The sequence below is a fragment of the Brassica napus genome, chromosome A8 (assembly GCF_020379485.1).
Source record: "Brassica napus cultivar Da-Ae chromosome A8, Da-Ae, whole genome shotgun sequence".
Taxonomy (NCBI): domain Eukaryota; kingdom Viridiplantae; phylum Streptophyta; class Magnoliopsida; order Brassicales; family Brassicaceae; genus Brassica; species Brassica napus.
Window position 1 is genome coordinate 19,685,244 of NC_063441.1, and position 12,587 is coordinate 19,697,830.

A 12,587-nucleotide genomic window follows, 5' to 3' on the forward strand; every position below is an offset into this window, starting at 1 on the left:
TTTTAGTATAATTATAAATTTTACTTTATTGAAATGACAAAGTGATGCCTTGTGATTGGACTCTGGTGATTTGTATGGTTGAGGAATTCCACTATATAATCATTGGTGAGATTGTTTCTTTTTTTTATTTCAATTATTTGAATGAACACACAAATTGTCTTTGATACAATACAACTGATCCTCATTGATTGTTGGACAGAAATATTATTCCATGATACCAGTTGCACATAAACAATTATTATCATTACTTTTCTATAAAGCTAATCGATAAATAAAGTAATAAATTAGTTAAAAGATTCTGACCTTTAAAAAAAAAAAGGACAAATGGTTTTCTCAAATTTTAGACGTTGATTGGATAAAGAATGTGATATATCTGAGGCGGCCAGAAGGTTCTCTAATCGGATACAAGCACGGAGGAAATTTAAAAGTGATGAGATCAACTTTTTCAAAATGTTGCATAGGATTTACTCTTATATTCATGCATGAAATAAGTTGGAAATTGTGTGTATGAGAATCTTTACCATATTGCAATATAAATTTTGTGTAGAACCAACTTAAAAGTGTAATTTCTAATTCAATTCGCTACATGATTAGAACAAAGAGTGTATTTGGTTTGAAAAGTTAGAACGAGGGTAGAGCTATTCGATTTTAAAAAATGCAATGCTGTTACAAAATTATAAGATGTTATGTTTATTGTGGTATTTTTATTGCAGTTTAATATTTAATTATGTATTTTATTTATAATTTTATATTATAGTGTAAGATTTAATTAATTAATATTGTTGTAATATTTTTATATATGTGCTACTTTTTCATAAATTTTTTTATGGATTTACATTAATTATAACAAATATAAGGACCATAAAATAAAATACAAATAATTTTAAAATTAATATTGAAATTTTGTAAACTATAAAATAGAAATCTTTTCGGAAATACTCAAAGAATCGAAAACGCTTCGTTTAACTATTCAACCTAACTACCACACGCTTTCATCACCTTATAAAAACGCGACAAAACCAACACGCGTTAGAAACCCTAAAAGCTCAAAACTTGTCTGCAACGAACGACCGACTTACTTATTCTCCGACAAACACAAGTCCTAATACTATTCGGAAACTTGTTTGGTGTTTACTTAAATCTTCCTTGTTTGTTTTGTCATAATATGAAGCGAAACCGATCAGAGAAAAAGGTAAATCTTCTTCTTCTATATATTCATCTCTCTCTCTCGCTCTGATTGTTTGTGATTCGAGAATCTGTTGAAATCTGATACTTTGATTGTATGCTTTTTGGTTAATCACAGAATACATTCATCTTTGAGTTTTATCAATGGATCGGAAGAACACGAGCGCGTGTAGAGGAGACGAAGATCATCCCTTTGCCTTGTCCTTCAAGGGAGGTGAAAACCCTAAGAATAAATCATATAATGTAAGGTTTGATCTGCTTGGTATTGAAGATTACAACGAAGAGGCAGAGGATGATGTTAATGTTGAATTGAGTGATGAGTTAATGCTTGGAAGACAAGTTACCGAAGAAACTAATAGTAAGAGTGAGGATCTTGGGGAAAACTCAAGGAGTAAGAAAAAGAAGAAGAACAAGAGTGGAAAGACTGCACATGAAGAAGAAGATTTGGACAAGATTCTTGCAGAACTTGGGATAACTCCTGTTTCACCAGCACAACCTGAACTAGTTGCACCTTCAGATTGCTCAAAGGATGGAGAAGAAGAGACTGTCCTGTCAGCTTCATCAAAGAAAAGGAAAAAGAAGAAGGACAAGGACAAGAAAGTGTATGCTTCTTCCGTGGAGGCTAAGGATGAGCCATCACAGCCTCATAAGAAAGTTCCTAAACACATTCTAGAGATGCAAGAGATGGTTGCGCGGAGGAAAGAAGCCGAAGAGATGAAGAAGAAGGAAGAGGAAGAGAAGCTGAGGAAAGAGGAAGAGGAGCGACGAATTCAGGAAGAGCGAGAAAGGGAAGCTGAAGAGATTAAACAGAAGAGGAAGATAAGGGAAAAGGAGAAGATGCTGAAGAAGAAGCAAGAGGGAGGGATTCTAACTGAGAAGCAGAAGAGGGACAAGGCTTTCAAGAACAAGATGTTGTCTGATGCTGGAATGCTTCTTGCTTCAGACAAACAGGGTGATTCCTCAAAGCGTCCTGTTTACGGCAACAAAAGAAAACCAGCTCGGACAAAAGCAAACGACTCTGGTTCTGTCCAGGTGAAAGATCATGCAAATGTAACAGCTACGTTGCATGACATAGATTCAGCTGTCAAGGAAAAGAAACAAGAAGCTGGTGATGAGGAGGATGATTGGGAAGCAAAAAGTGATGATTCTGTTGATATAATGGGTGATTATGATGATCGGGAAGATGCACCTTGGCTTGTGGTTAAGAAAGAGATAAAAGACACTGCTGCAAAGGCCCATTGTTCAGGTGAGGATAAACTAAACACTAATTCTTTTGTCCCTTGTCTGTTTTTTAATCTAGGTTACAATACAGGTCCTGTCACCTCTGATAGACTAGCATTGAAGGCTGAAGTTGCAGACAAGCCAAAAGAATCTAGACCTAAGGTGGATGATGCTACTAGGCCAAAGGATGCTACTAAAAGGGGTAATGACTCAGAAGTTAATGAAGTTGCTAAAGAAAGTCTTCGGTCTCCCATTTGCTGCATCATGGGCCATGTTGATACTGGTAAAACCAAGCTGTTGGATTGCATCAGAGGAACAAATGTTCAGGAAGGAGAAGCAGGAGGTATCACTCAGCAGATTGGTGCAACTTATTTCCCTGCAGAAAACATCCGTGAGAGGACCAAGGAGTTAAGACCTGATGCAAAACTCAAGGTGCCAGGTCTATTTGTTATTGATACGCCAGGACACGAGTCATTCTCAAATCTACGGTCAAGGGGTTCAAACTTGTGTGACATTGCAATTCTAGTGGTGGATATAATGCATGGTCTAGAGCCACAAACTATAGAGTCTCTTAATCTTTTGAGAAAGAGGAACACAGAGTTCATTGTTGCCTTGAATAAGGTGAGAGTGGGATGTTGTTTTTTTTTCTGTATTGTTACTTGATGTGTGGTAATCTAAAGCGTATAACTTGCAGGTGGATAGGCTATATGGGTGGAAAACATGCAAGAATGCTCCTATAGAGAAGGCTCTGGCACTGCAATCCAAAGATGTGGTTATTGAATTTAACATGAGGCTTACTCAGGTAAGTTATACGTTTAGAGGTTTGATAAAGATGTGTATTTATATGCTATAAACTGTGTGGTTTCATTGGTGTTAGGTTATAACCCAGTTCAAAGAACAAGGACTCAACACTGAGATTTATTACAAGAACAAAGAAATGGGAGACACTTTCAGTATTGTGCCTACTAGTGCTATTAGGTATGAAATTTTTTTTATTGTCTTTTCACTAATTATAGTTTAACATTGAGGTTAATGAGGTCAACCGTGCAAACTAATGGATTGGTTTTGAATATTTGATGTTTCAGTGGGGAAGGGATTCCAGATATGTTGCTATATTTGGTTATGTGGTCTCAGAAAACAATGGTTGAGAAACTTACATTTGTTGACAAAGTGCAGGTTTGTATCTTTTCTCTTTAGGTAACGCATTAATTCTGCAATATTACAGCATTCTTATCTTTTCTTGTAATGGTTGAACAGTGTACCGTCCTTGAGGTCAAAGTTATTCCAGGCCATGGTACAACAATTGATGTTGTTTTGGTCAACGGTGTACTCCATGAAGGTGATCAAATCGTTGCTTGTGGGTCACAGGTATGTTGAAACTTCACCTAAACAGGTCATGTGCCAAGTATATCATTAAAACTGGAAACTTGATTTTATTGTTTTGTTTCATTTTTTCCACTATTTCAGGGACCAATTATAACAACTGTCAGATCACTATTGACTCCTCATCCTATGAAAGAGCTACGTGTGAAGGTACTTTTAGATAGAACATTCCTTACCTTTTTTTTACTTTTATTCCTAGTGAAACATGGTTTGTGCTAATGAGCTTCTTTTTCAGGGTACATATCAGCATCATAGAGAAGTAAAGGCTGCGCAATGTATCAAGATAACTGCACAGGTAATTATCTCTTACAATACACCTTAGTCTTTATTACTAGCATGCACTGTTCATTATGCTTTTGAAACTTTGAGCACATTCTGAACCAATACTTCCACATTTTGTTATTTAAAAGGGCCTTGAACACGCCGTTGCTGGTACTTCCTTACATGTGATTGGACCTGATGTGGACGTGGACGAAGCCAAGAAAACAGCCATGGAAGATATGAAGTCAGTCATGAGCTTGGTTGACAAAAGTGGTGAAGGAGTTTACGTACAAGCTTCAACGTTAGGATCTTTGGAAGCATTACTAGAGTTCTTGAAGTCACCAGATGTAAAAATACCTGTAAGTGGTATTGGCCTAGGACCAGTGCATAAAAAGGATATCATGAAGGCCGGTGTAATGCTAGAGAAGAAGAAAGAGTACGCTACGGTTTTGGCTTTTGACGTGAAGATAACTACTGAGGCTCGCGAACTAGCTGACAACATGGGAGTCAAGATCCTCTCCGCTGATATTATCTATCATCTGTTTGATCAGTTCAAGGGTTATGTCAAGGATGTCCGAGATGAAGAAAGGAAAGAAACAGCATCTGAAGTAGTGTTTCCATGTGTCCTTAAGATTTTACCAAACCATGTCTTCAAAAGAGGAAACCCAATCATCCTTGGAGTCGAGGTCATCGATGGTATACTCAAGGTATATGCTATTTTCTCATCAGGTTCTCTATGTACACACACATTTCCTCTTGTTCTAAATTCTAACAATGGTCTTTCATGGTTTAGGTTGGAACTCCCATGTGCTTTCTAAAAGAGATTGGGAAGTCGAGAGTGTTTGTGGACCTTGGTCGAGTTGCATCTATTCACAAAGACAAGAAGCCACTTGACGATGCCAAGAAAGGCCAGCAGGTTGCTATTAAGGTATGAGAACTAACATCCCTTTCTTCTCTTCATCACTTACCCTTTTATCTTCATCATTTTTTTGCATTTGAAATTGTTAAAAAAAAACAATGTTTAATTGTTTATACCAGATCGTTGCCTCTAACCCTGGAGAAGAGAAAATGTTTGGGGAGGACTTTGATATAGAAGACGAGCTTGTCAGTCATATTTCTAGGAGATCCATCGACATACTCAAAACACTCTACAGGGTAAGGTTTGACAAGTCTCTCTTGTTCTCCAGGCATTTTTGTCGAAAATATTGTTCGGAAAATTAATTGTGTGTTAATCATAACTCAAACTGAAACCCTAAAGCCTCCTGATTGCAGGATGAGTTGAAGAACGAGTTGAAGCTTGTTTTGAAACTTAAAATGTTGTTCAAGATACAATAGGTTCTTCTTGCCCTCAGATTCATTTTCAAGCTAAGCATAGAGAGTTACACTGAAGATTTGAGAGGGACATGCTCGGTTTCCTTTGTTCTTGTAGTCTTTGCTGATTTATTGTTGTTTCGGTTTTTTTGATATTTTAAACATTTTCCAAATGTCCCTAGACATGTTATGCGATCAATTAACTCTCCCATTGTGTCTTTAAAAGATTATATGCAGGCTAATACTATGGCTGAATGTTTTCTCGTCTACTGTCATGTTTTGATGAATGTTGTGACAACATGAATTTGCTATAGCCTCTAATTTTTTTTTTTTTTTGGAAACCTCTAAATTACTTTTAAGCAATAAGCAGTTAAGCACAATGAAAAGAAAACTAAAAGTATTTATTTACCTATTTTTCGACATCATAAAAAAGTGAGAACAGAACATAAAAAAAAAAGTATTTTTAGATTGCTGTTACTGTTAGTGTCATTAGTCAGGGACGTTCTCAATCTTATGTTGCTGCTAACTCTCCCTTGTGGTTGAGAGATATTTTTGGATGAAGAAATTAGATGTGCATTGTTACTTTGTTAGCATGATCTTACTTTAATGCTTCCTTGTTATTTACTGGGTCTGGTCTTGTAAATCTTTTTTTGTTCAGGGTACATTATTAATGAAAAGTATAATTCCAGTGAACAAAAAAGGAGATTACTTGAATTCTCTGTATTGCTTTTTGTTTAATATCCCTTTTTTATTATTTGAGGAGCATTTTAAACAATTAACCTTATCACCATGTGTGATTAACAAAAATGCCATTTCCTATGTGTCATCATGAGAATCATTCTCACACCCTTTATTAAATAGCCCTTTATTGCCTAGACTAATTACATATAATGCCATTGCTCATTAAATTTAATAATATGAAGAGATTATATTACTATACTATATGAGTTGTTATTGCATTACTAAAAACGTAGACAATACCCGAGATAACCATTGCGTGGAAACATCAGTAAGCTAACTTTCGTTCTTCTATTGGTCAAAGAGAGACGTAACCGATGGTTATGACCTACAACATTATCTCTCTTTGATCAGTGAGAAGAAGCCTTGCATATATAACATGAACCATTTCAAGGTATAGTTACTCACTTCAATGGATTTTAATAATTATCGAACAAAACATATATAGCCACAAAAAGAACGGTAAAATATAGTTATCTATATTTTTAGCATAATATTAGTGGATTGAGCGATGTGTATGCTTCATTATTTTACAAATTTTTAGTATAATATTAGTGGATTCTTCGATGTGTATGCTGTATTATTTCATAGAAGCTATCATACATAATTTTGTTTTAATAAAAATTGTTGAGGTTTTTACTATATATATACGATTCATGTTTTATAAGATTCATGTTCTTTACGATTCATAAATAAAACATGACCTTTTTTAGGACTGGAAAATATAAACGGTTCAGAATTACGTTCTTCTATAAAACTTCTTTAGGTGACATCTATTTTGATTAATATTTTTGGATTATTATGGGATACATGATTTTTTTTTGGGAATTTATTTTAAAAGCATCAATATAAACTTTTTAAATTGTAAAATCAAAATGTCGTCTATAAAAAATCTATTGAATATCTTGCGTGATTGTAAAATACATCTGAAAAGGAATTTCATATTAAATTTTTTCAATCCCTTAAATTTTGCAACAAGACTTTTTGATTTCGAAATTATATTAAATGGTAACAGACAATAAATTTGGTAATTTATATCATTCCTCTCTGATTAAGTTTAAAGTCAAATATCATTTTATTATGGACTTTCTTTATTTTTGCTCCTTGCATATAAGACTTTCTATAATGTCTGGAAATCTAAGATTATAATGTTATGCGAAATTAATAGGATTATCTGATATTTATAGTCACAAATGATATTTTGACCATATATACGATTCATATTGTTATAATATGAATATTCTACGATTTATGAATTATACATGACATTTTTTAAGGTCTGGAATGTATAAACGATTCATAATTATGTTCTTCTATAATTATTTGGTTTGTGAAATTTATTTTGGTTTATTTAGAGACAATTATATATGTGAGTAAAATTTAATTTGAAACTGGAAATATAAATAAATTTATATTGTAAAATCAAAGTGTCGTATATAAAAAATTTATAAGCAATCTTGAGTGATAGTAAAATACATTCAAAAATTGGTGAAACTGTATTAAAATTTTCTAGGCTATCTCTTAATTTTGATTACAAGACTTTTTGATTACGTAATTAACATAAATGTTGACAGACATTAAATTTGGAAATTTAAATTTTCCGATTCAGTTTAAAGAATATGTCATTCTTAATGTAGACTTCCTTAATTTTATCACTCAGTGTATATTACTTTCTATACTTGTCTGGAAATCTACTAACAATTAGGGATTTGTAATATTGCTTTATGGCGAAAATTATTTATTTTTTCAAATCTCGTGGGTTAAAACCCTATCAGTTACTATATATATATATATATCATATCATCCATATAGCTACAATATCACAAACTACACGTTTCAAAACTAGCAAAAATATATTAAGCATGAATTTCATTTCTGACTTGAAGCCAAAAAGTTTTTGTAGAAGATTATGGTGAATGTCATAAAACTTTGGAAGTAGTACTTGGCTCCTACTGGAGAAACCATTGAATGGTTTTCGTAGACGAAAAAATTAGGTTTCTTATGATGTATATTCTTTAAATCGTAAGCAAATTATGTGTTTATTATCTGATGCTTTCATTTGTTATTATATTGTAGGGAGACAAAATCCATACATCGGTTAGAAAGGACTGGTTTCACAGTTTGATCCTTTAATGAGACAACAATGTTCTAAGATTCTGTTTAATTTTTCCTTGACACCTAACATATCAAGTTATCTGAATCATATGTTGTTTCCAAGATTGAACTGATCAATGATTGTAACTACATTTGTCTAGCCAACTTCCGTTGGATCATTCTTGGTCTTTCTCATCCAAAGTTCTATGTTGGTATGTTCATGATATTTGACTATGTGTATATAAACTCATTTTGTCTATGTGTATATAAACTCATCCAAAGTTCTATGTTGGTATGTTCATGATCATTCTTGGAGTTATATTTTATTTCAGTATGCAATTGTTGCCTTTTATTGATAACGACTATTTATTTTAAGTTTACTACTATCTTTTTATCATCAAGTATCAACTTTATCCTCCATGTGATTGTTAATAAATTTCAAGCAATATATATTACCCATAAACGATAAGGTCGGAATCTAACCTGTCCACGATGAATGTGATACACCTTTTGCGACTTCATGTAAATGGAAACTAAAATAAACGCCAAATAAATAATCTTATAATCAATTCAGTAATTCAGATCATTCAGATTTATATAAGAATATAAATTGAAATCTTACCATGTAACCGCTGCGTCAACGAATTAAACAAACTTCAGGAGATATTTTGTCAGGAGCGATAGTCAGTACACACTTCTCCGGTTTTAATTGCAGGAGTCTTTTCCAGCTCTTTCTTTTCACTAAGATATACCACTTGCGGCTTCACGAAGTCGACAAAATACAGTACTTCAAATAATATGGGGACTATAAGTGATTATATTGAAAGCTTACTGTGTCCTCGATGCATCTAGAAATTAACAAATATTCAGGAGGTTTGTTGATAGGGCCTTTGTCGATCTACAATTCATCGGTTCAAATTCCCTGAGACTTGAGTTACTCGATTCAGCTTTTAGTCTTCTTATATATTGGGATTGAGCTTAGTTAATGAAATATGTTTATTTCTCAGGTGATGAGAAGATAGATCGGGCGGAGAGGCTTAACCGTAGCCCCTTATCTCGTGTACCCTCGAGATTTTTTAGTAAAAACACCTTTTTAAATAAAAGATAAATTAAAAGAGACTCATATGTATTTTGAGTCACAATCAATATTAAAGTTCAATAATAGGCCTCTTTTACAAATTCGAGTCCTAATCACCCCACTAAATTTGTAAACTCATATTATTTACTTTTTTTTCCGACCTAATATTATTTACTTCAATTTATTTCTATTCTTTTATAAATTTTATGTACTCCGGAATCAGTATAATTTTACTAAAATATAACGATACAACTTTGATAATAGGACAATTACTGTTTCTCGACCATAATAAGATTATCGTTATCCGGACACTCCAGTAAACTTGTTTTTTAACTGAAACATCGAGTAAATTAACTTCCAATCCCAAATTGGTTTTCTTTGAATTAATCATTATATCAAACGTTACTTCTGCTAATCTATACCAAGTATAATATGCCACTTTTTGTTTTACCTTTTCAATAACTATAGGTTAAAATGTATAATCTCGTTTAGACCATTCACCCCGCGCAGAGACCATTCACCCCGCGCAGGGCGCGGATCATCACCTAGTATACTATGTTTCAAAATGCCACATGTTCCATTTTCCTTTTCACGAGGATGTGTGGGTTACTGGGTTTACACACAATCCAGCAGGTTTACGTTCACAAATTGGAATAATGCATATAACATTATAGAACACGACAATGCTTCCAATAGTATCATTGATTTGTCGTGACAAGTTTTTTTGTGGTCGAAGAGGCTAAAACTCTTATGTTATGGATCTGTTGTGTTGATATCGTTCTTCTTTTTGGGATGGAGCTCATTTGTGTTTCTAGTCTAAAGGAGTTTAAAATCGAAAATAATTCATCCACACCCACTTTATTTTCATAAGCAAGAACGAAAGGGATAAATATAATTCGGCTCAAGTTGATAATATAGTGTTAAATTCTAACGGGTGGAAAATTTCGTAATTTTTGGAATAAAACCAAAATCGGATAGCAAATGGAAGCAAAATTTACGGAAATTTTGCCTTGTGATGATTAGTGATGCATGTGTTGAAGATTCAACGTGACACTTATCATTCATTAAGAAAAACACCATTGGACAGATTTATATAACATACTGCTTTACATAAATCTAGAAACAAGTCACGGATCCATCATCCATATATTCCAAAGTTTCTTGCCATATGAAATATTCTTTGGTTGCGTATATGAAAAAAACGTAACCGCTTATTTTGTATTGCATGAAACACACGCACAAACTATCACAGACCAAGTGATCCAAACAGTCTGGTCAAACCATACGTAATCGCCATAGCTAACCATCCTCCAATCAGAACCCTAGCCGACGACTTAACCACCGGTGTTTTCCCCAAAACCGCTCCTAACCACCCAAACATAACCAAAGCCAACGTCACCGCCGCAACAATCACTCCAACCCTCACTTCATACGTTTTCACAGGCGCAGCCGCTAATAAAGGCACAACCGCTCCCAGAAAAAACGCTATAACAGACGCAGCAGCCGCATGCATCGGGTTCGGAAGCTTTTCTTTCTCTATATCTCCTGCGTTCTCTCTCTTTATTTGAGCCACTTCTATGTCGTACTGAGAGTAAACGGAGACAAACTCTCCTATCGCCATGCTACAAGCTCCGGCAACTAAGCCGGCGAACCCGGTTAAAATCATGGTTTTGAAGTCTGGCTTAACCGCACCGACACCCATCATAAGTGAAGCCGTTGAGACAAGACCGTCGATGGCCCCAAGCACGGCAGCTCGTAGCCATTGAGATCGTTTTGAGTAATCGAAAGCCGTTTCTTGATCTTTCTCCATGTCTATGTTCAAGCTGTTGTTCACGTTGTAGGACTCCATTGTTAAATCTTTTGATTTGGTTTTTATGAGATAGAGAATATTTAATGAAATGTGGAAGAAGACACGCCTAGGTTGAGTTCTATTTATGGAGAGATTTTGTGTGAAATTTTATCTTTTTGTAAAATATAATTTTTTAACATTTTATAAAAAAAAATGTGGTAGAGTCGACGATTAATATATATATATGTCCATCATCATCACTAATGGAAATAATTTTACTATATTGGACTCGAAAATAATTTCTTCAAAAATATTAATTATCTTAAATATATTCAGAGACGCAATGTAAAATGGAATTAGTGTGATGGTTTCATTGTGTGTGATACGGATCTTTAAATTTTTACTACTTATATGATTATTCTCACCTGTTTTGTATGCCTGCGACATCGATTGTAAAGCTACCGTAAAATGATGAGTTATAGATGTACAAGTAAACACCTTATTTTTTTATTTTTTTCAAGAAACTTGAAAATTCAAGATCTAATCATTTTACTTTAAGTAATTAACTGCAGTTAAACACCACAGTTAAAAAATCTGGAAATGCTTAATTTAGTTTATTTCCTGAAAATCAACCGAGACAGAAATATTCAAGTTAATTCGTGTTAAATATTAACGTAATATTGCTTACTAAATACAGAGTTTCAAAAAATCAAACCTTATTTTGATTGGTAGTTAATCAATTCCTGCAAGTGATTAAAATGAATAAAGAAGTTTCTTAAAGTTTCAGATTTTCTCATCTTTTAGTTAATAAAAACTAATGATAAAATAAAAGTTTCATTGTTTACTTTTCCCTAAATTTTCATTGTTTTATTTTAGTACATAATACTTATGATTTTTTTTGAAAATAGGTTATAGTGGTTGGCTGATTCATTTTCGTTTTTTCAGCTTTTTTCTTACTTCACGAAAGCGCTTTTCTATAAAGGGAAAATAATACAACTCTATCATATCATTCTTTTTACTGATTCTTTTTGCAGTTGTTGGTTGAGCATACAAAATTGATAATAGAAATATGAGCATATAAAAGTTGAGTGACATATAATAAGTAAATAAAAGTAGTTGGATTGCTAAAATGGATAGCAGTAAGCAATAAGTTCAAAAAAAAAAGGGTTTTATAAGGAGATAAAACAACGCGCAGAGTTGATATAATGCAAAGAAAGAGGGACGAGTGTGGTAGCCACACGAACAACACCACACTTCATTATCTTAACATTTTTACCCCTAAAAAAAGCCACCATACTTCATTATCATCATCATCACTTGTTTAAACATGCATATCCACTTATTATATGTTTCTTCATATGTATGCATGCATACGTAGTCAACTACGTACATATATGCCAGCACGTTTTAACTTGGGAAAAATGCATTTTTGTATCGTGCTTTTTCGTACCCAAACAAATTATAAGTGCAAAATCATATCTGAACTAAGAATTTATTTAAATTTTCGACCCAAACTTCAAAAACGAT

At 33.5% G+C, this 12,587-nt stretch overlaps 2 protein-coding genes across 3 annotated transcripts; one reads left to right on the forward strand and one right to left on the reverse strand.

The window, feature by feature from the left end:
- The first annotated feature begins 214 nt into the window (after nucleotides 1-214).
- Nucleotides 215-8,388, forward strand: LOC106414339 (eukaryotic translation initiation factor 5B). 2 transcript variants are annotated; one of them, XM_048738068.1, is made up of 13 exons: nucleotides 399-1,192; nucleotides 1,304-2,431; nucleotides 2,498-3,027; nucleotides 3,101-3,208; nucleotides 3,284-3,384; nucleotides 3,492-3,582; nucleotides 3,664-3,774; nucleotides 3,874-3,939; nucleotides 4,025-4,084; nucleotides 4,200-4,757; nucleotides 4,844-4,978; nucleotides 5,089-5,205; nucleotides 5,323-8,388. In XM_048738068.1, the coding sequence occupies exons 2-13, from the start codon at nucleotides 1,330-1,332 to the stop codon at nucleotides 5,383-5,385; spliced, it is 3,042 nt and encodes a 1,013-aa protein (XP_048594025.1). In that variant the 5' UTR covers nucleotides 399-1,192; nucleotides 1,304-1,329; the 3' UTR covers nucleotides 5,386-8,388. The 2 variants fall into 2 exon arrangements, with proteins under 2 accessions (XP_048594024.1, XP_048594025.1); XM_048738067.1 differs by lacking the exon at nucleotides 5,323-8,388 and having other exon boundaries at nucleotides 215-1,192; nucleotides 1,304-3,027; nucleotides 5,089-5,271.
- A 1,917-nt stretch (nucleotides 8,389-10,305) lies between these two features.
- On the reverse strand, nucleotides 10,306-11,222 carry LOC106414638 (vacuolar iron transporter homolog 1-like). Its single transcript, XM_013855259.3, has one exon. It carries the CDS (start codon nucleotides 11,118-11,120, stop codon nucleotides 10,518-10,520), a length of 603 nt encoding a protein of 200 aa, XP_013710713.2. The 5' UTR covers nucleotides 11,121-11,222; the 3' UTR covers nucleotides 10,306-10,517.
- Nucleotides 11,223-12,587: the final 1,365 nt, after the last annotated feature.